Raw genomic sequence first — 23,793 nt, 5'->3', positions numbered from 1 at the left:
ACGAGCAAGGATGGGGCTGCTGAACTGGCTGCATCCCCACTGCTGCTGGCAGCAAAAGCAAGGGTCCAGGAGGCAGCTTGTTCCCTCAGCTCCTCACAAGCTTTGCTAACGCCTCCAGCAAAAGACCCATTTGCTTTTTGCCAGCACAAGGGTGGGAATAGGGCAAAATAACCGGGCACGAGGCACCTGGGGAGCATGTGGGGTTCACTGACCACGTGCATGCGCATGCAACCCAACAGCTAACGGGTCTTGCCTCAATTTGGGATGTGTGTTTCTCGTAATACGCCAGCGGATCCTCCTCTTCTTCCTGCACTGGGGCTGTCGACTTCAGCATCTGTGTCAGCTGCTTGTTATTGAGGCTGAGCTGGGATGTGGGGAGAGGGAGAGAGGATGAGAGTGGCCTCAGCGGGGGGAGTCAGCTCTACCTCTGCACTGACAACAGCGTTCCTCAAAATCTACCAAAGCTGATGAGGTTTTCAGGGAAAAGCAAATGAATTAAACCTTCCTAAAGGGTTAGGAGCCCTCCCCGAGGTGACAGACATTCAATTCCCTGCAATAATTACATCCAAATGCTGCTAATCCACAAATTACAAATCAATGCCCATAAAACCCCAGGGAAATCATATTACTGCTGAATCTCATTTGGGATCTAAGGTACATGGGCAAGAAATGACAGCAAAGGGCTCAGCCCTTCCTTTTCTGCAGGGGAAGGGAGAAAGGCACAAGCAGCACCCGACCAGGGCCACCAGCCTGTGCCTGTGGTGAGCTGGATGTCACCCTATAGTTTTGGCTACAAGAGCACTGTTAAGTCTTTCCTTCTTTAGTCCCCCTGGGGAATACCAAAATCCATCAAATCTTCAACAGCAAGACCCAGGGTGGCTCAGCAAGGGTGGGAGATTCTTTCCAGCCTCCAGTCAAGATCAGGGCAGCTTGGAGGGGCTCTGCCTCCGTTCCCGCAGCCTCTCCGTACCATGGATGAGATGCCCTCCTCTTCTTCCTCCTGGATTCGCTTCACCGGCTTCAGGAGCTGCTGCAGAGACTTGTTGTGTCGGGACAGCTGGAAGAGGGACAGTGATAACCAGGTGAGCACAGGCTGGTGAGCAGCCACCAGTGAACACGGGAGCAGGGCATGGGGAGCGGGATGGCTGGCAAGGCTGGGGGGGGGCTTTTCAGGAGCCAAAAGCACATTTCCCAGCCGTGCTTCCCCAAGGAGGCCAGCCTGGCTGGAGGAAATGTAAATAAATATAGAGAAAAATATGTAAATCAGTGAGTGGGAGCCCAGGGCAGCACAGGGAGCCCACCCTGGCGGGGACCCTGCTGTCACAGCTCAGTACCTGCAGCGCCAGTATATAAATGTTGTGGCCAACTTCCCGGGGGGAAACCTCAGCATTTTCACACTCCTCCTCCTGCAGATAGGCCTTCTTAATCACGTCGACCTGGAAGGCAGCAGGACAGTAAGATTCTCCCCATCTCCTCACCTTGTTTTCCTTCTCTGGCCACAAATGGCTCTGGGAAAACTATTAGGTAAGGATGCCTGTGCAGAAGGTGACCAGCAGCGTGGCAGATGAGATGGTTTTATTGGATTGCGAACCAGAAACTGCATCAGGACCCACAGGCAGAAGAGGTCCAGCAACGGGCCAGGGGGGAGGCTGGGGGGGGGCTCAATGGGGCAAGGCTGGGGGTCTTTCACTGTCAGCCTTTACCAGTTCCTGCGGGCGGAGGCTGATGAGGATCCGCTCGGCGTTTTCGCTGTCGTGCCTGCTCTCCATGAGGGCCAAGAGGAGCTTGGAGGCATTATCCTGGTGAGGAGAAGCCCTTGCTGAGGTGATCTGTGCCCTGCTGCTGGCCAGGGCTTCGGGATGGGCAGAGACCCCCTGTGCCCCCCGTCAGCTGTAACTCCCCCGTGCTAGAGGCATCCGAGCCTCACACGGCCGTGATGCACCAGCCCAGACCCACCAAGCCCACGTGCTCACACACTCGAGGACCTGACGCGTGCACAGTCCACGCTACAGCGGCCACCTCACCCCCAGCACACCCCGTGGCCAGGCCAGCAAGCCCGCGCAGTGAGTAACATGCACACACATCCCAGCCGGAGGCTCTGCCCACCTTCAGCTGCAGGACCAGGTCCATCCGGTACTTGCAGAGGGGGCTGATGTCGTTAAGGATGAGGGCTGTGATGATGTCGATCCCATTGGACTCATGGGTCACGATGCAGCTCTGGGGGAGCGATGCAACGTGTTATCCCAGGGATGCTGCCAGTCCCCCCCCTGCTTCACCCCGTAACACAGCCCAGGTCTGAAACAGAGTCCTGCCCTCAGCACTGACCCTGCCCGATCACCCCAGGATCCCCAGATCCCCCTCTCCCTGGAAAGGGCACCGTTTGCACCACTGCTATTTAACCCTCATTTGCATCACCGTATCATCTAGCCAAGCAGTAGCTCATAACCCACCCAGCATCCCCGTGCACCCCGGCATCCTCTGCTGCCCACGTCCTGCTCCTGTTCACAGCCTAAACTCAAAAGCTGGCCCTGTCCATGCTGCCTTCCAACGCATCCCCCCCAGATCCTCCCTGGGGCATCCCCAGATCCTCCCTGGGGCATCCCAGATCACAGGTGGAACAGCCCAGGCGTGCCAGGAACGACCACAGGGATACCTGGTTCTCATGGCAGGGCCCTTGGCAGTACTCGGTGAGGGTCTCCAGGGTCTGGGTGATGAGGGCCACATTGTACTCGTTGATGTAGAGCCCCAGGAGCCCCAGCCCCCCCGTGGTGCTGCCGCACATGATGTCGAGGAACTGCAGCGTCTCGCACACCAGGTTGTAGTTGGTTTTGTTGTTCTGGCACCGGAGGAAGTTCTGTGGAGCAAAGCCTGCCGTCACGGGGCTGAGCGGCACTGCTCCGGTCCAGGGGGCAGTCCCGATCCCTCCTGACACCCACTCCAGCCCCAGTTCCATGGGGAACTGGGCTGGGGCACCCCAGTAACATACAGACCTCCGAGAGCAGCACTCGGTCCCACGGACACAGTGGTGCCATGGGCAGCTCCTTCCACAATACCAAGTTATCCATAAGGGATGGTGCATTTGCAGATGGGGAAACTGAGGCACGGAGTGGCTGGTGCAATGGGTTTTTTGGACAAAACTGGGGCAAAAATCCTACACCCCAGTTCCACGGCCTCTGTCCTGGCCCCCAGACCCTCGCAGCACCCTATAACCAACCTGTAGGTCCCGGTTGTGGTTCTCACAGAGCAGTTGCAGGAAGCGCAGGATAGGCTCCATGATCAAGACCGTCACTCCCATTTCGTTGTTCTGGCCCTGCTCCCCAGTGTCATGGCCCTTGCGAAACCCTACGGCCATCGGGTATCGGGAGGGGGTGCCAGGCATCAGGAAGGTGTCTCCTCGTCCTAGAGGGCAACCCAACCTCGTTAGCATCGGGCTATCCAACGAGACAGACATCGGCTCTACCAAGGGGACACGGCCCCGTACCTTTGGTGCCAGGGTCAGGCTCGTCTTTGTCCTCACGGGGCTTGTTCCCAATGTCACTCATGTTCACAGACACGGTAGACTTGGTCTCCTGCTGTGCCTTCTTCATTCGGTCGTGCAAAACTTTGAAGAACTTCTCAGACTTCTTGTCGCTCGTCATAAGGTTGTAAAAGGATTTCTGGGAGGAGGGAGGATAGTCATTCAGGTGTCCCCCACGGGGTCCAAACTGTCCCTGCCTGCCCCTCTGAGCCTCCAGCACTCAAGACCTTGGCCAAGATAACCTGGGGAGCAGGTTTCCTTCCATACAACAGCCCTGGACATCACAGCGCTCTTGGATGGACAGGGGTGGACCGTCCCCTGCCACTGTGCTCTCCTTTTCCCTAAGCAGGGACAGAGCAGCAGCAATCACAGCACCCCCAGCCTGGAACCACACTGGGGTTTTTTTGCACACACAATTTTTCAACCTCCCTGTGATAAAGGCTTCAAGATGACCCAGGAGCTGCAGCCCTGGGCCGTTTTAGCAATACCCGGCAGAGGGCATCAGCATTATTCCAGAAACAACCTGCAACAACCTGCCCCTTCCCCAGCATCCAGCCCTCCAGCTCCATCCAGCCACCCAACTGGAAAACTCAAAGCCAGACAGATTTCTGCAGTTCCTCCTCTGGATGGCCAGCAAACATATGCAACCAAATAGTATTTTGGCAAAACCTGCTGGCCCGGGGCCACCCCAGGGCTGAGGACTGCCCTGCACCAACATCTTCCAAGTGCCTGCACCGTTACACTGCACCCATCGACCCGCGGCTGCCCGATCCCCCTGGGACCGGTGCCACCGCGCAGCTGGGGCTCAGCACCTGGATCTCGGTGTTGCCTCCATCCAGCAGCCGGATGGCAAGCAGGATGCTCTCTTGGAAGATCTTCTCATTCTTGGTGCTCATGATCAGGTCAGCCACCAACTTGGTGGCCCCTTCTCGGTCCAGGCGGCACTGGACAGCGGCGATAGCGGACCAGTCCTGGTCTTGGCCTGGAGGACAGGACACAGGCAGATGGGATGCTGTGGTAGCACAGAGTGAGCACAGCTACATCACTGCCAGGGGCACCTCGGTCCCATCCCTTCGCCTCCCCAAATCCTTTACTCCCACGGAGGTAGGAGCGCGGCAACCAGCTACAGACCTGATCCCATCACAGCTCAGGAGACGGGAATTTGAGGGATGTGTGGGCAGCGCCGAGAGATGGGAAAGGTGCAGGAGAGGGGCACTCACCTCCCCCAGCAGCATCCACCATTTCCCCTTTGGAGCTGGACTTCTTGTTCTGCAGGTAATTGTTCAGGAGCATTTTCCGCAGCAGGTTGCCCTGCCAAGACAAATAAATACCATGAGTCTCCCATTGCCCGGGCCAGCGCTAGAGCAGAACGAGACTGAGCACCCATGGGCTGCGGCGGGGAGGGCACAGCCAGCCTGGGAAACGGGGACTATACAGCCAAGGAGCGGGGCTGAGGACACGCCACGGGACCATGGTGCTCACCCTCTCGCCATACTTGTTCCTCTTCACCAGCATCTGCTGCAGCGTCCTCAGCACCTTGATGCACAGCTTCTCCTCCGTCTCCATGAGGTCCTTGGTGTGCTGCACCAGCCTGGTACAGCAAAGCCACCGTCACACAGCCGCGAGTGACAAGGGGGTCCCCGAGGGAAGCATCCCCACCATCCCTCCAGGCTGCAGGCACACACCAGGATGGACAACCCACAAAGGATGAAGGTCACCAGCCCTTCACAGCCCTCCCAGCAATCCCAGGGCAATTGCGAAGCATCCTCACTTGGACAGGAACCCTCCGCTCTCGCATCGCTGAAACGCCTCCGTCCCCTCCATGAAAAGCAGCTCTGGCCGGTGGAGGACATCCACCAGGACAGACAGCTCAGCCTCCACCAGTGGTTTCAAGCGATCCTCCAGGGCGCTGATGATGTCCTACAAGTCACAGCACACACTTTTAGGGCCAATGCCTGCCTAGGAGACACGAGCGTGGGAGAGGGACCCCTGCAACGCCAGCACCTTCTTGCTATCATGCACCGACCCATGCCACCCCCACCTCCCTGCCCCACACCTGCAGCTTCTCTATGATGTTCTTGTAGTCCCACTGGTTGGGGGTGGTGGAGACGCGGGGGAAGGTCCGCGTCGCCGTCTTGTAGCTGGAGGTGTTCCTCTGCACAGTGCTGGTGGAGCTGCTGTTGAGCAGGGAGCTGACGTGGGCATCCAGGTCCATGGGCAGCGCGATGGAGCGGCTCTTGGCTGCAGGAGACGGGGACCAAGTTGGAGACAGCCATGACCCAGCCCAGCCCACTGGCTGGGTCCCACCACACCACCTCAGGCCACCCCTCCACCAGCTCTTCATTTGCAGCAGAGAAGGTCTGGGTTAAATAGAAGAGCAAACTCCTGCAGGCTGGTGAGGGGTGGAGTACTTCCATCCATCCCTCCCCGCTGCAGCACATCGCCCGCAGCCCCACCAGCCCAGCTTCGGATGGAAAGAGGCACCAGCGCCAGTTTTGGGTTGGGAAAGCCCAGCATGGAGATGTTGTAAGCACCCTGCCTCAAATTACAAAGGGAAATCCCCACCCAGCGTCTAACCACCGAGCAATCCTTTCCACACGGTGACTCAGTGCAAACAACCCTTCTCCTGAGCCAGGCAGCCACAAGCAGGCTGAGGGCAAAGTCCTGGTGAAGGGAAAACCACCACAAACGCTGGCTTTGTTTCCAAGCCCTTCACCAGCAGGGATGCACCAGGGATCTCTCAACCAAGTCCAGGCTTCGCTTGTCCCCACGCCCGCCCTGCTCATCCCTGGCGATGTAGCTCAAAAAAAGCACATCCCAGAGCCAGAGCTCCCCGTTCCTGGCCAGCAGCCTCTCGCTGGGGTGCCCTGCCAAGACCCGCAGTAGGGACGGCGGCTCCTGCTCGCTGCCGGAGCAGAAGCAGCCGAGGGTGGCTGCATCCTCCCGGATCGTGGGGAACAGAGCATCGCTGCGGCGCAGCTCCTTACCGACCATGGCCAGCGTGCGGATGCAGGCTTCCACCGAGCTCTTGTGCTGCTGCTGCAGCCAGGGACACTCCAGCAGCCTCATGGTGGACTGGAGAAGCTGCACCACAATGGTTTGGTGGGTCTGGAGGAGAAAGCAGGCAGGTATGTATCAACGCAAGGTGTATCCAGACCTTCCAGGGTCTTGATGAGGAGCTTTCCTCCCCCCAGCCACGGCCTGTCCACGCAGCGCCTTATTACCTGCAGCGAGGTGCTGTTCTCCGAGAAGGGGGAGCTGAAGAATGCGTTGATGGTGTCCAGCACCACCGTCAGCACATACTTCTCCAGCGTAGGGTCTGGCAGGCGCTTCTCTCGCTTCTTGCACATCTGCGAGGAGGAGGGAGGACAATGATGGCACCAGGGCGAGGGGAGCATGCACCCTGGCCAGATGCTGCTGGCACCTAGCTGAGCTGAAGGACATGGCTAGTGACCCAGCTCCTGGGTCTACACCAGAGAGTCCTGACTGCTCCCCGGCCCCTCGTGGGGCAGCTACACAAGTCCCCGTGGTGCCCATGCCCCGCTCCCCAGCCTTTGAGGGACCTTCGGTGACACCAACCTGTCCCCAGCCGATGCAGCAGCCATCGCTGCCGTGTCCCTCCCACTCAACCCTCCCCACGCACCCGGGCCATGTCCAGGGTGAAGTTCTCAAAGAGAGTCCAGATGTGGTTGCTGGTGTAGATCTCCTTCATCTCTACCTCCGTGTCCACATAGCAGTGGTTGACGAAGTTCACATAGGCCATCTTCACCTGCCGGGGAGGAAGGGGTGGAGCGGGTTCACAGGCACCATCAGGAGAAGGCAATCAGTGTAAAGCCACCAGCACCCTCCTCACCGGGCACCCCGTACCTCCGTGATGCAATCCTCATGTGTCACCACCCGCACCACATCCTCCAAGGGCAGCAGGGACGTGCACTTGATCTCCGTGTAGACGTTCTTGCCCTCGGCGCAGGCAGCCAACAGGTCCACCAGTGAGATGTGGTACATCAGAGGGCTGTTCTCCTCCACCCCATCCCTGGCCGCTGTCATCATCTCCAGAAGGGTGGCCAGTGAAGCCTTGTCATTGTAGAAAACCACCACATCGTCCCCAGCATTGGTGAGCTGCAGGGAAGGGTCAGTGGTCACTGCTCCAGAGAAGGAGGGTCAGAAACCTCACAAGGCAGAAAACGGTGTCCTCTGCAGCGGGGCGATGAGAGGCAGCAGCCGGCGAAGGGTGAAAGGGCCGTGCATTTACAGGGAAAACCAGGCACTTGCAGTGCAATCAAAAATCAGTTTGTGGGACTTCAAAATGGTTATCGGCTCTTGGACCTTGCATTAAGCTCCTGGAGATGTTTCCTACTCCAGGGAGAAGCCAACACGGCTGGGAAGGCTCTTCCTCAAGGCAGAAGCCACCGGTGCCCCTCCCAGGTGCCCTGCTACACCCCCCGCTCATGCCCCACAGGCTGGGGGGAAGAGATGCTCACCTCAGTCATGATCATGTCCTGGCACTTCTTGACGTACTTGCCCTCAGCCTTGATGATGGTGTGCAGGAAATCGAGGTACTGCACGTGGCGGCCGTGGGTGGCCACGCAGTGGATGAAGTGCTGCGGCACCGTCTCATTGATCTCCGAGCAGAGCTGGTAGTTGTTGAGGAAGATGTGCTGCATCGTCTCAGCCTCCAGGAGCTGTGGGACCAGGAGAGCAGAGTCAGGCCGGTGGGATGCGAGGAACAGCCTCTCCTCCTGCCCTGACCCTTCCTCTCCTGGGGTCTCCGCCTGGGTTTTGTATTTCTTGCTCTTGACCCCAGGAGCGGTACTTGAAGTCGCTCCTGCTGCTGCCACCTGCAACCACGCTTCAGCCCCTTCTCCTTACCCCCGGGGTTAGGAACAGGTTGAGGTGTTTGTGCAGCAGAGCCTGGTTTTCCTGATTGCCAGCACAGAACTTCTGCAGGAACTGGTGGGTGAATTTCAGGATCTCCATCATCTTGGCATCACCCTGAGGAGGGGCAGAGAAAAGAAATACCCAGAGCTGGCGAGGGATGGAGAGCAGAGACAGGCTGCTGCCCCTCCTGCCCTGTCCAGCCGCAGGACCCAGCCGTGCAGGGGTCCCCCCACATCCCTCACCCCTTGCCCTGGGTACTTCAGGACCAGCCAGCTTCTGCCCACCCACCTTCTCATAAGGGATCTGCAGCAGATCCAGCATCACTTTGTGGGCATCCATGTTCTTCAGAAGGCGCTGCTGCTTCTTGCGCACTTGCTCTCCGACCCCGCACATCTTATTCAGTCGCTCCAGGATCTAGGGAGAGAAGGACCATGGTGGGAAACTGAGCCTGGGAGCCCATCAGCGTGGCCACCAGCACCACGGGCTTGCTTGCAATCCAAATGTGCCCTCCATAAACCCAGATGTGCTCCCTGCATTGCTCCCAAATCTTGGCACCCCCCCTTCAGAAACCCTCCTTGCAGTGCCACGCAGGGAGCCCTCGTAGCCATCACCCCCTCTGTCCTCCAGTCCCCCCAGTACAAGGCTCACTCGCCAGCCCTGGGGATGTAACAGGGTTCCTCCTTCTCCTGAGCTGGCAGGAACAAGACCTCGCTCGGACTCGTTTTTACTGAACCAGGAGAACTCGGAAATAATCCCCCCCCCCCCATGATTTCTCCCTTTCCCTTCTTGCTGGTGCCCCCACGCCAGCCCAGGCCAGGCAGACATCGCTGGCCGTGCCTCCAGGGACAGCCCCGGGGACACGACTGGGTCTCACTTACCCCCTTGACTATCTGGTAGTTCTCACTGCTCTTCTCTCCAGGAGCAATGACCTCCTCGTCGGCAGTGTGCTGCAAGGGGACAGGAACAGCACCAGGATCCCACTGCACCTCTCCAAAGCCTGGGGCGTAACTACACCCTGCAGGACCCCCCCGACCCTCCTCTTCCAGCCCACCGAGAGGACCGAAGCAAGCTGCACCTTCGCCTCCCACTCCTCTCCCACCCCGCTTTCCAGGGTCTTGCTCAGGGCTCTCACCTCTTTCTTCTCCTTCTTGTTCCCCTCCACCGTGCTGTCCCCTTTGCTGCTGCCCTTCTTGTCCACCCAGAGCTCCGATTTCTCCACCATCGTGCGGAGCTTGTCCAGCTCTGACTTGATCACCTTGTAGTTCTCGACATCCTGGGCTGAGATCAGGAGCTGCACCTGCAATGACATTCCCAGTTTGAGGCACAAACCCCATTCCCCTCCTCTCCCAGACCCCCTTCCCAAGGAAAGGGGCCAGGACCCATCCCACATCCTGCACCCAGAGCCAAGGGTGGCTGCAGAGGTGCCCCAGAGCAGCGTGCCAGCAGGGTTACCTGTTTGAAGGTGTGCAAGACCTCCTGCCTCTGGCTGAAGTGCTTGAAGAGGAGCTGCAGGGAGCCGGAGATGAGCGGCGGGTAGTCGTGCATCGTCAGGTGGATCAGCACCCGCAGAAACATCCTCCCTCCCTCGTCGTCCACCTCCAACATGCTGCTCGTCTTCCTGAAGCCGGGACAAAAGCGCTTGGAACACCAAGCAGCCAGGCGGGAGCTTGCATGCACTCAGTCCCGCCTGGGGGCTGATGCGGACAGCTGCAGTAGCCTTTAGAGCCTCATCTTCCTCATCACCTGCAGCCTTCAGCCTCGGCAGTATGGACAGGAGAGGAAGAGCCCTACGGCCAGGCTAACTATGGAGGGGGCAGGGACTCACCCCACACCGAACATGGCTTCCGCGTGCTCACCGATCCGGTCCAGGTTCATGGCTGCGGCTGAAGGGAGAGGAAAGGGAGATGAACGGGACGGCCCAAGTCATCCCTGTACCTTGGCAGGAACCTGCAGGAACCAGCCCAGCTCCCTGGCCCCAGCTCCCTGGCCCCTGCTCCCAGCATCCACGATGGACACAGGACACCTCATCCCATCTGCCCAAACTCCATGCCCCGCCACGCTCCCCGCAGCGCCAGCGGTGGGTGCAGAGCTGCTGGAGCTGTCACCCCCACCGCCGGTGTCCCCCCAGCCTGCGGGGTTTGCCGAGTTGAAGGTGTACCAGGAGCAAAGTGGGAGAGTTACTTGTGGAGTCAAAGGCTGGAGCTGTCCCATCGGCCGCGCTGTCCTGCATGGGGTAGACTTCCACAAACTCCTTCTTGAAGACAGAAAGCAGGTAGGAGATCCTGTAGTCCAGCCGCACGTTCAGGATGAACTGGCAGCAGCAAAGAAGAAAGCAAGGAAAAGTGAGTGCCCTCTTCATGCCAGCTGTCTCTCTGCACCAGAAAACCATGTCTTCTCCACACCACACCACCCCACCCACAGCTCCACAAAGCTTCTCCCTCCCCAGCAGCTCCAACCTGCAAGATCTCCAGGATCTTCAGCTTGGTCTCCATCACCACAATGTTCTCACTCTCAACGCTCCTCCCTCTGTCCACTTGCTCTGGGGCAGACCCGGCACTGAGGCTTGGGGGGCTGAAGATGGACTGTTTCCTGCTCAGCACCATGGTGGACATCATCTGCCCAACGCCCTGGATTGATCTCCGCACGTTCTTCCCTGCAGAGGCAGCCATGGTGGGCAGGGTTAACGCAGATGGAAAGGGAGGTGGCAGAGGACCAGCAGAAGGACCCACTTAAGACTGGAAAATGCTGGAGATACTAATCAGAGAACGAGCAGGAGGGACCGGCTATTTCTCTGGCATGGCCAAGGGTTCAACACCTCCCGCCTCCCAGTGCAGACCCAGCCAAAGCTTCCATGTCAGCAAACCAGTGGCTCGTTTTCTTGCAGCCAAAACTGGAAAGCATTGGTCAGGCCATGGAGAACACCTTCCTGCAGGACCATGCCTGATTACGGAGCGGGGACTCACCCGTCACCTCGTCGTTATAGACCGCCTGCATCATCAGCTGGGGGTTCTGGACGCAGTCAATGATGCCGAGCAGCGTCCGCGTCAGGCGCAGCAGCTCACTGAAGCTGTAGAAGCCGAAGTAGATGAGGTTGTGGGCAAGGCTGACGACCTGGGGAAGGACAAGGCAACTCCAGACCTCGCCATGCTCGGGGCTGAGTGGGAGAAACAAACACAGGGGAGAGGGGTGCCAGCACGGCCACCCTCATCTCAGGGACAGTTGCACCCTGCGACATGCCGGTGACACCGGCAGGACTCGCACCTCGAAGGTGAGCTTGTTCTTCTCCTCGTTGGCGAAGGGTACTGCCTCGCTCACCACGTTGTTGAGGTAGTCCTCCACGAACTCCATGGTGCTGGCAAACTTGTTCTTCTTGTCATCACGTGAAACGTTGAGGTTGGAGTCGTAGCTGCAAAGGGAAGGTGGTGGGAGTGAGGTGGATGGCAGCGAGTCTGCTCACACCCAGCCTGGAAGGAGCCTTGGCCAGGCAGCTGCTGAGCCATCGTGGGCAGAAGTGATGCTCATGACTGTGATGCAGCCTACCTCCTTCTGAAGCCCCAAACCCACAAAAGTCACTCCAAAAATGCCCTCCTCCCAGTCCCTGCTAAAGTCAGGCCAATCCCTAGACTGGATGGCATCTGCCATCCCACCTCCTGCCCTGTCCCTCAAAGCCACTGCACGCCCCAACATGTCTCACTCTTTGATCGTGATGGCTGTGGGGATCTCAGTCCAGAGCCGTGCAAACTTCACAGGCATCACCAGCTCCTGGGGGTCCCTGTCCACGTGCACGTGCAACATGAGGTGGCAGAAGGATGCCCGGAGATCGAAGGGCAGCATCTCATCTGCCATGCAGAGGAAGATCAGGTCCACACCCAGCTGCTGGGAGATCTCCTTGATGGCCAAGTACTGGCGATCCAGACACATGCGGGCAAAGAGCTTCAGCTGGTACCTGCCCAAGGACGAGGGGGAGAGGGAGTGAGGCCACGCAACCGTTACACCCTCACCTGGGGAGAAGATGCCGCAGGGTCGTCACCTGTAGTAGCTGAGGACATTCTCATCATGGGCATTGCCAGCCCGGGCCTCCTGTGCCAGCTGCCGGATGCTTTTCTCATGGTGGTCATTGTTCTTGTCCGTCCAGGTGAGCCAGACCTCCTCCTCCGAGTACTCGATGCTCAGGTACTCATGGGTCTGGGACATCTCCTTCACCGGCCTCAGCCTAGGACAGAACAGGGGTAAAACCGGAGAAGCTCCCACAGACAGAGAGTGGCTGCACCTCCAGGGCTGGTGGGGGTTTTACCAAGACATTGTGGGAGCTGGTGGAAGGCAGGGCCAGGCACCAAGCCCCCGACGTGGAAAAGCTCCCCCCTTGGCTACTCACTCCGTTTTGATGAGGATGTCGCTGTTCTTTGGGTCCAGCACACACTTGCAGATCAGTTCCTGGGTGACGGGGATGGCAATGTGGTTGGAGACGCACAGATCAGAGAGGTAGTCCAAAAACCTACAGAGCAGAGACAACTCGCTGTGCAAGGGGGGTCCCCGGGGGGGTGTCTCCACCTCTGGTCCAGGCGCATCCCACCCATCACGCGGCACAAAGCTCTTTGGGATGGGGCCTTTGCGGACACGCACCGTGGCTCGCGGTTCTTGCGCACCAGGCTGACGAAGGTCTCCACCTCCGTCTTCGTGATGTGCTTCTCCAGCAGCTTGCGGTTGTTGTGCAGCAGGGCCGTGATGGTGTCCTCAGCGAGGATGTCATAGCCGATCTGGGACTGCATCATGCCAAACTGCTTGGCAATGTGCTCCTGGAGCAGGCAGAGAGGCAGTGGGTGAGCACACGGGGCTGGGTGTTGGAGACCGGCGATGCCCCCCTGCCCCACCACCGAAAGCTCAGCAACTCCTCCGGGTTCTGCAACACGTGGTGGGATGGGGGCTCCCCCCGTCATCCACCATGCACCTGGTTCTTGCGATAGTCCTCCTGGGAGTGCCGGAGCACGCGGTAGCACAGCCGAAACATGTACTGGTAGGGAGCGTTCTTCTGGTCCGACAGCTCTTCCAGCCGCACCAGGGGCCCTTCCCCACCCTTGTCCTTGAAGGGGGCTTTCAGGATCCCAAAGATCTGCCCAAAAGCAGAGATGGTAAGTGCTGTGTTCCCCTCCACACCATCACCCCCACACATGGCCAGACACCAGCAGTATTGGCCAGGAGGGCTTGGCGCACCACTGGGCCATGAGCTGGAGACCAGCTACACCTCCTCCATGGGGTTTTCCAGATCCCTCTCCTCCAGCGTGGCCCTGGGCAGAACAGGACATCTCCACAAGCCCTCGCCCTTGCTCAGATGCAGTCTCAGGGCCACTCACCTGCTTCAGGATGTTCTGCTCCCGCATCAGCTTCTGCCGCTCCCGGTTGGGCTTGGTCACCACGATGTCCAGCACATTCTGGCCATTGTTGGGGACGTCGCTGACAAAGAACACCAAGTCCTCCAGCAGCTGAATCACAAACCTGCAAAGGGGCATGGTGCAAGTGGGCAGGGGGAGGCTGTTCACCCAGATTTGGGTCCCTGCAATGATGCCGGCGCATTTTGGAGGACCAAAGAGCCCAAATTCAGGGCTCAGAAGACCACCAGGGAAGCTGCTGGCTGATCCTCCTCTCCCTCCTAGAGGGAAATGGCTGCCCTGAAGCAAGAGGTTTGCAGCCCCTATGGTTCCCAAGAAAACTGTATGTGCCTGGGCAAATGCCAGGGGCCTTTGCTCATGATTCATGCCAGGGATTTTGCTCTGAACGCCTCTGCCCCCTTAGTCACCTTTGCGGGACCTGTGCAGGGCGGGCTGGCAGGACGGAAGCAGCTCACTCCGTCCCACGGGGGATCTGTGTTTGCTCAGGAAGCACCACGAACCCACCCACCTAAAAATAATACCGTGACTAACCCGGCTGCCCCTATCAAGGGGCCATCTCTCAGCCCCTCGGATATTTTTCTAGCGGCAAAGGAGGGGCTGGAGCGGGGCTGCGGCGTTATCTAGTTTCCTTGCCAGACTCCTGGGAGAAGCAGGCGTGGATTTGGGTTGTGGGCAGGAAAGCAAGACAGCACTGGCACCAAGACCCAGGCAGGGCCCCCATCCTGCAGCGATGCTGGAGAGCCCTTAGAGGAGCCCAGCATGGCCCCATCTCCCAGGGGAAATGACTTTTTACCTCCGGTCATTCTGGCTGAGAAAACCTTCGTTCATCTTCTCCACCACGTTGGCCAGCATTGAGCTGGCGTCATTAGCAAAGTCCAGGTCCCGGATCTCGGACACGGGCACGGAGACGATGGCGAAAGCTTCTTTGTCTTCTTTGGTGGGGCAAGTGCCCAGCTGGGAAACAACGGGAAAGCAGCATCACACAGACAGGGCAACGTCAAGCATGACACACCATCTGCCACCAGCCCGGGTGAAGTCAGTGACTCGGTTCATCCCCATCAGAAGGGATGGGATGGGCTCTGGGCTACTGGGATGGGCTCTGGGCTACCAGGATGGGCTCTGGGCTGGTGTATAGCCACCCCCTTGCATCATCAAGGTATTTCAGTCCCTGCATAAAGGCTGGGTGATGGGTGGGAAGGAGCATGCTAAGAGGTACTGGGGCACAGGGGATAAATCCATGCACGGGAGGAGGGAGCGGGGCCGTACCATGAGGCGGATGGGCCTCTCCTCATCGATGTCAATGGGCACGTTGGTGCTCTGGATCCAGGTGTTGGTGCAGAGGTGGCGTAGCCTCACGTAGGAGTTCCTGCAAAACGTGTCCTGGTGAGCCACCCCCACACAGACACGCCAGCCCCCACCAGTCCCCCCAGCACCCAGCAAAGCCCCTGTAAGAACAGACTTGCCAAAATTCCACACCACGCAATCGAGCCCACCTTCATTTCACCCCCCCTGTGGCAGCATGTGCTCTACATACCGCGGGACAAAGGAATCCGTCTTCTGCAGCGTGGTAGGGTCCAGCTCGAAGAGCGAGGCGATGTCGTTGCCGTGGGGCACAGCCACCAGCCGGTATTTGATCTTCTCCCCCGTGTTCCTGCGGCTGGCGCGGCTGCTGCCCCCCTGCAGTGGGGAAAGCGGCTCTGAGCCCGGCGCGGGGCTGAGCCCAGCCTCCCTGCGCGCACGGCGTCGGAGACACGCAGCGGCTACGCTCAGAGCAGAAGCTTTTGCTCAGATGCCGGGCTGAGCCTCGCAGCGCGGCGATGCACGAGGGGCTGCAAGAGCACAAGCACGGCGCGATGCACCTGAGCTACGAGGCCACCCCTTCTCCAAACCTCACCGACAGCAACGAGGCAAAAAAAAACCCCTGGAAGTCCAAATCTCTTTTCTACCAGCGCTTCCCCGTGGCCTGGGGATCCAACATGCACTGGGACCCTTCCAACAGATTGCGGCAGGGTCCTCTCACAAGCGGGATGTAGGGATACTACTCTACAGTGCGGGATGCGGGGATGCTCTGCTGGGCGGCGGGACAGCCTCCGGCCGCAGCCTCGGCACCAAGCAGGACCCGGCGGCACGGTGCGAGCACTGTCCCCGCAGCGGGCTCTGTTTTGGGGCATTTCCCTGCTTTCAGGCAGATTTTAAGAGACGGCATGATTTCAGGCAGCGGCAGCAGCATTTCTGCTAGCGAGGCTGCACACAGCTCACCGTGGGCGCTGCTTTGGGCTCAGCCACGTCTCCTTTATAACTTGGGTTTTCCTGAAAAGTTAAAGAGGGAGATGAAAGACAGCTATCAGTCCTCCCCCTCGGTCCCTCCAAAACCCTGAGCGGGGGGTGTTATCTCTATTCCTGCCTTCCTCGATCACATCACAGAGAGAGGAAACCTGCCCAGATGGGGCTGGAGGACGTGACCCCCCCCAGTGCACAGCGCTCTGTCCCCGAGGAGTGGGACAGGGTGAGCCCTGGCGAGCAGACCCGGGGCTCTGCGTTGCAGCAAGACGAGCTCTTGCTGTAAATCCCTCGAGGCTGAGGTCTCGGTGAGCACCACAAGCCGGGCAGCAGCAAGCCAGGATGGGGATCAACCTGTGATCTTCTTTCCTCTGCAGATGCTGTCACCTGAGTGTCTTTTGGTTTAAAGCAGTCATTTCAGAGCTCCAGTATTTGCTGGCTTCCATCCTACAGTGGTGGAAAGGGCCTTGGGGGCTGCCTTTGGTTGTCTTCTCCAGCTAGGGAAGCGCACCGAGATACCCCCCGGCACATGCCTGCTCCCCTGGCAGCAGGGTGTAGCCCTTGGTCATGGCAGCTCAATAGCACCAAATAAATCACATTAAGTGCAGCAACTTCTTTGTGCCTCTATCAGGAGGCCTTGAGCTGGTCTTAAATGGGAGCAAAAAAATCTGGCAGACCGTGTTTCCAGGCCCAGATTTTGCCCACACCCTCCCCAGGCAAGGACAGCAGGATAAATTATCTCCTGCTTCCCTCACACCAGGAGGTTGCACTGGTACAGCCCCTTGGCCCAGAGGAAACCCCCGGCCACCCCCTCCTGTCCCCCCAGGCCAGAAGAGGAGGGTGCCAGGAACAGCAATTTGGTGAGTGAACCCCTGCACCGTGGGGAGGGGGATTGCGCTGGGAAAACATAGCCTGGCAAACAAGTAAATGAGGATGATGCCCCCAGCCCCAGTGCCAATGCCTCCTGCCAGCAAGGAGGAGCTGCGGAGGTTGGGGGCAGGAAAACTCTGAAATCAAACTGGAGTGGGGCCAGAGGCCACCCTGAGCATCGCTGCTCTGCCTAAGGGGGGGCGCTGCCTTTGCAAGGGATGGCACCAGCCTCCCGAGGGCAGGGCAGGTTTCTGCATCCCTCTGCTCACCCCCTTACCTCCGCTGCCAGGTAGTTGCCTGTGGCAAGGTGCTTGAAGCGGTACAAGCCGTTCCAGTGCCCGGCTCCCCCTCGGCACGGGTCGTGGTGGACCACCTGGGAGAAGCAGAGGTGACGGTGCATGGGGCTGTGTGGAGCCGGGATGCCGGTCCTGTCTCCCAGCCTCCGCTGACCCCAGGCAAACACGCTGGTGATAAGAGCCCCGTCCTATCTCCAAGGCGGCCACGAGCAAATATACTCGGGGTGTGGAGCTCCGACAGACACCAGCACCCATCCATCAGCAGCCACGGTTCCCAGCACCCTCACAAGACCTGGAGCTCCGTGCCAGCTTTCACCAGGGCAGTCAGGCTACCAGAGATGGCAATGTATAGAGATAACCATTCCTTCTAGCAAACCCCCCCGGCTGAAAGCGCAGTGGCCCTCGGAGGTACCCCGAAAGCCTGCAGGCACACGTTCCATGCCTTCCCCGCTCACCTCCACCTCCCACAGGGCGTTGGAGCTGGTGGCCGAGGTGGCCGACTGCCTCAAGGTGGTGCGGAGGAAGACGTGCAGCTTGCCTTTGTACTCATCACAGGTGAGAAACTTCTCCTGCTCGGCGTGGAAGAGCCTCACCACATCCCCCTGGATGAGGACATGGTGGTGAGACCCAAGGACGTGGTTTTCCTACAAGCCAATGCATCTTCTCCTACGACCCACAGGATGGGATTGCCCCCACACACGGTCCAGAGCAGGGCACAGCTCCCAGCCATGGCATGGCAGGACACCATCAGCAATTCCAGTCCTACCTCCCCGAGCTGTGCTAAAACCTGCTTTTGGCAGCACAAATGCTTCTCTGAACCCAGGGGAAGGCACCTTGCACGGGCACGGGGCACCCCGCACTCTGCAATGCCATCGCTCCCTTTACTCGCTTCCCTCTGCTTCCACTCCCCGGGATGTAAAATGGGTGCAAACCCACCACTTTACACCCCTGGAGCGGGCAGAGGCTCTGCTCACCAATGTGTTTAAGGCATTAACGCCCCAGGGAGGAGGATGCACTGCATGCGGGAAGCTGGGGATAAGTGCAGCGCCTGGGGACGAGGGTCTGTAAGATCATAACAATCAATATCCATCCAGCTGCTTCCTGGAGGACCTCAGCGCCAAACAATAGCTCTGCAGGGAAAGTTCCTTTCCCAGGCAACAGCCAGCCCTGCTGCACGGCTAAACAGCCGAAAATTGTCCTCGCAGCTAGAAGCCGCTGCTGGTACTATGTGTGCCTCGTATTGTCCTCAAGAGCCAATTTAATACAATAAGGCAGAGGGTAATTGCATGCCCCCCTGGGTACCTGCTGCCAGGATACTAAAATATCCAACTCTAGCTCGCTGTTATGTTCTCCACTTGATGAATTCTTCCAGAAATTAAGGTCCTCAAGGCAGGATTCTCTTTCCTCTGCCCTTGTCACAGAGCCAAATGGCTGTTCACATGTCCTGTCCCCGCAGGGGACCCAGTGGCGGGTCCCTGGAGCCTGTCATGTCCCAGGTGGCCGGCGGCAGCCGAACCTCCTTCCTTACCCCTTTCAGCACTTCCTCCATGTGGTCGCAGAACTGCATGAAAAGGTTGATTTTCCAGCTGGTGTTACAATTGACTGAGTTCACCTAAGGAGCAAGAGAGCACGGTCAAGATCCCTGGGACAAGAAAAAAAGGAAGAAAAAAAAAAAACCAAAACCAACCAGGCGAGCCCTAAAAGCCAGACCATGCCGAGGCAGCCCAGCCTCGCCGTACCTCCTTGCAGCCAGCGTTGTCAGCAAGCTCGTAGTTGCTGGCGTGCAGCGGCTGCCCGGCGTTGACAGGGTTCAGGATGACTTTGTCTCCCACGACTACCTGGGGAGCAAAGTGGGAAAGGGAGGAGCGAGGATGAGACCGGGCAGCCGGCGGGGAGCTGAGCCCTGGCAGGCAGCACGCACGCTGCTTTCTGCACATCTTCATTTAGGGGCTTTTCAGCCCCGCGCTCACGTTATCTCCGTTGCTCCTCAGCTTCCAGAAGGGCTGGATGAAGAGCCACGATCCCTCGTTGCCGGTAGCATCCAGTGTCACCCTCATGGCGTTTTTCTCCAGCAGGGCTGGCAGCCGCTTGTTCACCGTCAGGTACTTGTTGCTCTTCATGTGGAGAAGCTGGAAAAAGCAAATGCTGGGGTGAGCTGCAGCAGTACAGCCCCCCAGGCTGGGCGTACCCAGGAGGTCTCCCACAAGCCGCTTCCCAGCAGCTGCCTGGCTCATATGTGCTGGATCTGTGCATCCCCCCCCCCCCCAAATTCATCTGCCGAGCGCGGAGGAGGGGTAAGACGCGCCTGTACCTGTATGACGCTGCCGTATTTCACCACGTCCCCATGCACTTTCTTGTTCTCTGTCTCGTTCTGCTTCTGCTCCATCTGGGCCGCATGCTGAGTGCCGAAAGGAGGAGAGCTGAGTGTAGTAGCACCCTCCTCACTCTGCGGGAGCGTGTCCCAGAGAGGCCACCCGCACCCTCAGCTACGGGGAGGGTGGGACAGGGCTGGGATCCAGCATCAGCATCACTCTGTCCCCCAGACAACGCAGGCCAGAGCTACACTATGGTCCTTAGCATCCGAAAGCTCAGCCCAGGACCACGGTGTGGCCCTGAGCAGCTGTATGAACTCCATGCAAGCTTTAAACCGAGGATTTAAAAATGATGACAGGGACAAAATGGCACTGGAATTCCCCCAAAACCCCAGCAGGTCTCACAGGGCAGCACCAAAAGGGGACTCTGTGCACAAACCAGGGACTGGGGCAATGCACCCATCTCAGCCCCGCTGCAGCAGGGGCGTGGGGACTGGGGTCTCCTGGCAGCACCAAGACCAAAGAGCAAAAGGCGCTGTGCCGGTGGTGCTGTGCCCAGAGACGGCTGCAGGTCCAGACCCGCTGCAGTGGATGCAGCAGGATGGGTCCCCACCAGCCAAGATGCCCCAACAGTGAATTGCTCAGCACTGCTTGCAGTCCCTCTCTCCAAAACCCCAGAGATTTTCCATGACACTCTGACACTCAGCAGAGTGATGTTGATGTACACGGAGCAAGACAAGAACTTGCTCCCGCAGCAGATCCGTCTGGGAACGGCGAAGGCACGCCAACCACCCTGGCGCCAGCCTGGGCACAGCCCGGGCAGTGCCAGCCCAGCTCCCCCGCAGCTGGGATGGGCAACAGCAGCAAGGGATGGAGCTGGGAGAGCATCCACCCCTTCCCATCCTGCTTTCCCTTCCTTTCGCTTGACAGCAGAGGAACTGGGAACCAGCTGAAATCGCAGCTCCGCACGGCGAGGATGGGGCAGTCCATCCGTGAGTCCCCGAGCAGGCGATGCTGGGGCTTTGAACACGCCTGGCCCACGTTGTTTGTGCACCCTTTGCTCTTTTGAACGTTGCCACCACTTCAGTTAACCCTCCGTCCCCACGCAGCTCTGGGGGCCACCCGGGGATGTGAGCCCTGTGGCGGTGGCTGCTGCTATCAGGAAAACAAACCTGTTGCCAAGAAATTCTGCACCGATTGCAGAGCTGGGAATGTAACAACAGCCCCATGGAGCAATACAGCGCCGGTGAGAGATCCGGCACCGCGGAATGTCCTAAATCTGCGTCCAGATCTGAGCTCCTCCCTTGCTGAAAGCCAGTGGGGCTGGGAGGGGGAACTGGCTGCCCCAAGCATGCAAGTCCATGGGGGCTGATGTTCCCTTGGATAGGACAAAGTCTGTCCCCAAGCCACGGCAGGATGGGGTGTCAGGGTCACACGTGGGGGTGGGCAGCCCGGGAGGGTGCAGGGAGGGTGGGGAGAGATCAGCAGAACGGGGAGGGAATGTTGGCACAGCATCTGGCTGCACCTGCAGTTAGTCAGCCAAGAAAACAAGAAAAAAGTGCCTTAAACCCACTTAAAAACAACAGTGCAAGAGCACAAGCTCGGAAAGGTAACCGTGGGCATCGCGGATGGCTGAGCAGGGTTTCTCCGCTCAAGACCCGGGCTACATCTGCTTCAGGAAATTATCTCCATGGGCTGGAAGATGTTTTCAGCCTGCGGAAGACGCTGATAAATTCCAGCCTGGAGCCCAGTGCCCTGCCAGGACACCCAGGGGCTTTGCAGCAGCAGGGACAGTGCTTTGCCGAGCACCCCCGCCCTGGCTGGGCTCCCCCAGCTCTCCGTCCGGACCCGGAGGAGCATTTGCCAAAAGGGCAACACCGGGAGCAGGCGGAAAGGAGCAAGGAAATGACAGAATCTCTTTAAGACAAATCCTAACCAAGGTGCAATCAATCAGGCTCAGAAATGAGCCTCACTGTCCAGTCACGGCCAGTACAGCTGTCGACCTTACAAGTTACAGTTTAACCGGAGCAGGGAAATAGTGTTTCCCCACAGCAGCAGCCACACAGGGCTGGTTGCAGCAGGAGGCACTGACCCTCGACCGGCATCTCTGAACCAAGCTGGGACACCCCGTCCGGACACTGCATCAGACCTCGGTCCCCAAAGGCAAACCCGGACTGGTGGGGCTGGGCTTGAAGCCTCATGAGATGATTTAATGAATCTCTCCTGAGCTTCGGTTTTATGAATCATCCTCGGGCCTCGCCAGCTGAGGCGATTATGCAATGTTTAACATGGGCCTTTTCCAAACCTCGTGGAAGTCAACAGAGCCTTTCTCTTCCACAGACCTTTGGAGCAAGACCTGGCCATGGCAGCTTCCTCCTCCGCGCCAGGCACCCCTGGGTGCTGCGGGGGGTGTGGGGCTGTGCTCACACAGCACCTCTGCCACGGGCTCCTCGGCACCAGGAGCATCAGAAGGGCTGAGACGGCAAAAGCTGGGCACGGCAGCAAGGGTGGCAAGGCAGGTGGGCATCACCTCTCATCCCAAAAGCAGCGTCGCTGCTCTCCCTTCCTCTCCCCACCAGCTCAGTCCCCTGGATCCTTTTCTGCAGGTCCTCCCTGGGACATCTCCCTTGCACCAGGAGCAACGAAATCATCTGTGGCTTCTTGGTCACCGCTGTATTCGCCCTGTGCTGTCACAGCGTGGACCGAGTACGGCCACGCCGCGCTGCCCAGGGCTCCCCGCTGCGCCAAGGGCACACGTGCTGGCATGGCACAAAAGCAAAGGAGCCGTCAGGAGCCAGCGGCAGGATCCAAGGGTCAATTGCCTCCCACATCCGAGGCTGGATAAGAGCGCTGCATAAGAAGGGTAACCCAGGGTGCAGCCTGCATCCCTGGGGGCCAGTCCCTCCGGGGACCACCCTGCAGACCCCAGCGCAAAACACCTGATAGAGCTCCTGTCTCAACCCCCTTATTAAGACACTGTGATTAATTAAGAGCTGACAGCTTTAGGAGCCGTTCCTCTAGAAACGGTGGCTGTGGCTAGTGGTCCATGGGGAGGGGAGGGCGGTGGGACAGGAGACAACAGAGCTGAGCGAAGGGGGACACCCCAAGGACACCAAAACCCAGGGCAGGTCCTGGCCTCCACGCAGGCTGTTTTCTGGGAAGCAAAACACGCCAGGATTTGCACAGCGAGAGGTTTGGATGTCATCATCCAACTACCCCATGGGGACTGTGCACTCGGGGGGGGGATGGCCCCTCACGTCGGCTCACCTGGAGTTTCTGCAGCAGCACCACATCTGCGATCTTCTCCTTGTCCTGCTTGGTTTGCTTGGCTTTCCAGTACTGCTTCTGGGCCGAGTAGCGGTTCATGGGACATACTTTGAAGAGGCAATCTGGGAGGAGAGGACGGCAAGAATGAGGCTGCAGCAGCCATACAGTCACCGGCCACCAGTGTGTCCCCAGTGGGACCAGTGTCACTGAGGGGCGGGAGAGAGGACTCCTCCGGGGTCCTGCTCCTGTGCCAGCAGCATCGCTGCGAGGTGGTCCTGCTACCCCCAACAACCCTGTCCGCCGCTGGGGGTCCAAGGGAGACGTGGTTGGGACTGGTCACCTTCTATTAGCTGGTGGATTAGTTTCAAATCAGGGAAAATAATGAGTCCAGCAGTGACTCCGCTTCTTGGACTCGTGGTTAGAACTATTTCCATCAGAAACAGCCGTGCAATTTGGGAAGGAAAACCTCAGGGGAAGAAAAAAGCACTGATGCAGCCCAGCTGTACCAGAGGAGGAGAAGATCCTGCTGGGAGAAAGGGAAGCCAGCAGGACACAGGCTCTGTGAGACCAGGACACGTCTCCACATCTCCCTCGCTGCGCTACCCACGGGACACCCGTCGGGATCCACCGGTTTTGCCACCACGCTGCTGTTCTCCCGCGGCCGCTCGCGGGGAGCCTCTGCTATGGGTTATGGAAGCTACGAGCTCCTGAAATCTGTACGGCAACAAGCACATTCCAAGCCCTACAAGAAACGCTTTGGGGACCTGAAGGGCACAGGTTTGCAGCCCAGCTCCTCCAAACACCTGCACTGCGCCCCTGCTCTGCAGATTGCCCCCGTTTGCCTGTTTTTCCCCAGGCTGCTGCTGTGGCTGGAACGAGGGGCAGAAAGCGCAGGCGCCAGGTCCATGCTTTGGGAATAGAAGCAGGAGAAGCAGATGCCTGGAGACAAGGAGACACATCTAAACCCTCGTTCAGGGCTGGAAGCC

General features: G+C 58.9%; 1 protein-coding gene across 1 annotated transcript in view; it reads right to left on the bottom strand.

The window, feature by feature from the left end:
• ITPR3 (inositol 1,4,5-trisphosphate receptor type 3) overlaps nt 1-23,793 on the bottom strand; it is a 43,874-nt gene that overhangs the window by 8,616 nt on the left and 11,465 nt on the right. The window contains exons 3-47 of the mRNA XM_040616844.1: nt 22,808-22,929; nt 19,540-19,626; nt 19,199-19,357; nt 18,968-19,066; nt 18,757-18,840; nt 17,684-17,830; nt 17,210-17,305; nt 16,042-16,092; nt 15,317-15,459; nt 15,049-15,148; nt 14,576-14,736; nt 13,747-13,888; nt 13,344-13,505; nt 13,019-13,191; nt 12,771-12,890; nt 12,426-12,608; nt 12,090-12,341; nt 11,657-11,801; nt 11,359-11,506; nt 10,852-11,048; nt 10,577-10,706; nt 10,221-10,278; nt 9,848-10,013; nt 9,528-9,692; nt 9,274-9,342; nt 8,684-8,809; nt 8,387-8,509; nt 7,999-8,199; nt 7,385-7,636; nt 7,161-7,286; nt 6,742-6,867; nt 6,505-6,625; nt 5,574-5,758; nt 5,289-5,437; nt 5,000-5,108; nt 4,738-4,828; nt 4,330-4,499; nt 3,482-3,656; nt 3,215-3,399; nt 2,654-2,854; nt 2,107-2,217; nt 1,704-1,799; nt 1,335-1,436; nt 971-1,057; nt 254-364 (exon numbers count right to left, since the gene is read on the bottom strand). Of these exons, the coding sequence (XP_040472778.1) occupies nt 254-364; nt 971-1,057; nt 1,335-1,436; nt 1,704-1,799; nt 2,107-2,217; nt 2,654-2,854; nt 3,215-3,399; nt 3,482-3,656; nt 4,330-4,499; nt 4,738-4,828; nt 5,000-5,108; nt 5,289-5,437; nt 5,574-5,758; nt 6,505-6,625; nt 6,742-6,867; nt 7,161-7,286; nt 7,385-7,636; nt 7,999-8,199; nt 8,387-8,509; nt 8,684-8,809; nt 9,274-9,342; nt 9,528-9,692; nt 9,848-10,013; nt 10,221-10,278; nt 10,577-10,706; nt 10,852-11,048; nt 11,359-11,506; nt 11,657-11,801; nt 12,090-12,341; nt 12,426-12,608; nt 12,771-12,890; nt 13,019-13,191; nt 13,344-13,505; nt 13,747-13,888; nt 14,576-14,736; nt 15,049-15,148; nt 15,317-15,459; nt 16,042-16,092; nt 17,210-17,305; nt 17,684-17,830; nt 18,757-18,840; nt 18,968-19,066; nt 19,199-19,357; nt 19,540-19,626; nt 22,808-22,929 (6,206 nt within the window). The remainder of the gene's footprint in view (nt 1-253; nt 365-970; nt 1,058-1,334; nt 1,437-1,703; nt 1,800-2,106; nt 2,218-2,653; nt 2,855-3,214; nt 3,400-3,481; nt 3,657-4,329; nt 4,500-4,737; nt 4,829-4,999; nt 5,109-5,288; nt 5,438-5,573; nt 5,759-6,504; nt 6,626-6,741; nt 6,868-7,160; nt 7,287-7,384; nt 7,637-7,998; nt 8,200-8,386; nt 8,510-8,683; nt 8,810-9,273; nt 9,343-9,527; nt 9,693-9,847; nt 10,014-10,220; nt 10,279-10,576; nt 10,707-10,851; nt 11,049-11,358; nt 11,507-11,656; nt 11,802-12,089; nt 12,342-12,425; nt 12,609-12,770; nt 12,891-13,018; nt 13,192-13,343; nt 13,506-13,746; nt 13,889-14,575; nt 14,737-15,048; nt 15,149-15,316; nt 15,460-16,041; nt 16,093-17,209; nt 17,306-17,683; nt 17,831-18,756; nt 18,841-18,967; nt 19,067-19,198; nt 19,358-19,539; nt 19,627-22,807; nt 22,930-23,793) is intronic.

Source organism: Falco naumanni, chromosome 17 (genome assembly GCF_017639655.2).
Source record: "Falco naumanni isolate bFalNau1 chromosome 17, bFalNau1.pat, whole genome shotgun sequence".
In the NCBI taxonomy this organism is placed as follows: Eukaryota; Metazoa; Chordata; class Aves; order Falconiformes; family Falconidae; genus Falco; species Falco naumanni.
This window is presented reverse-complemented; position numbering and strand designations above follow the sequence as displayed.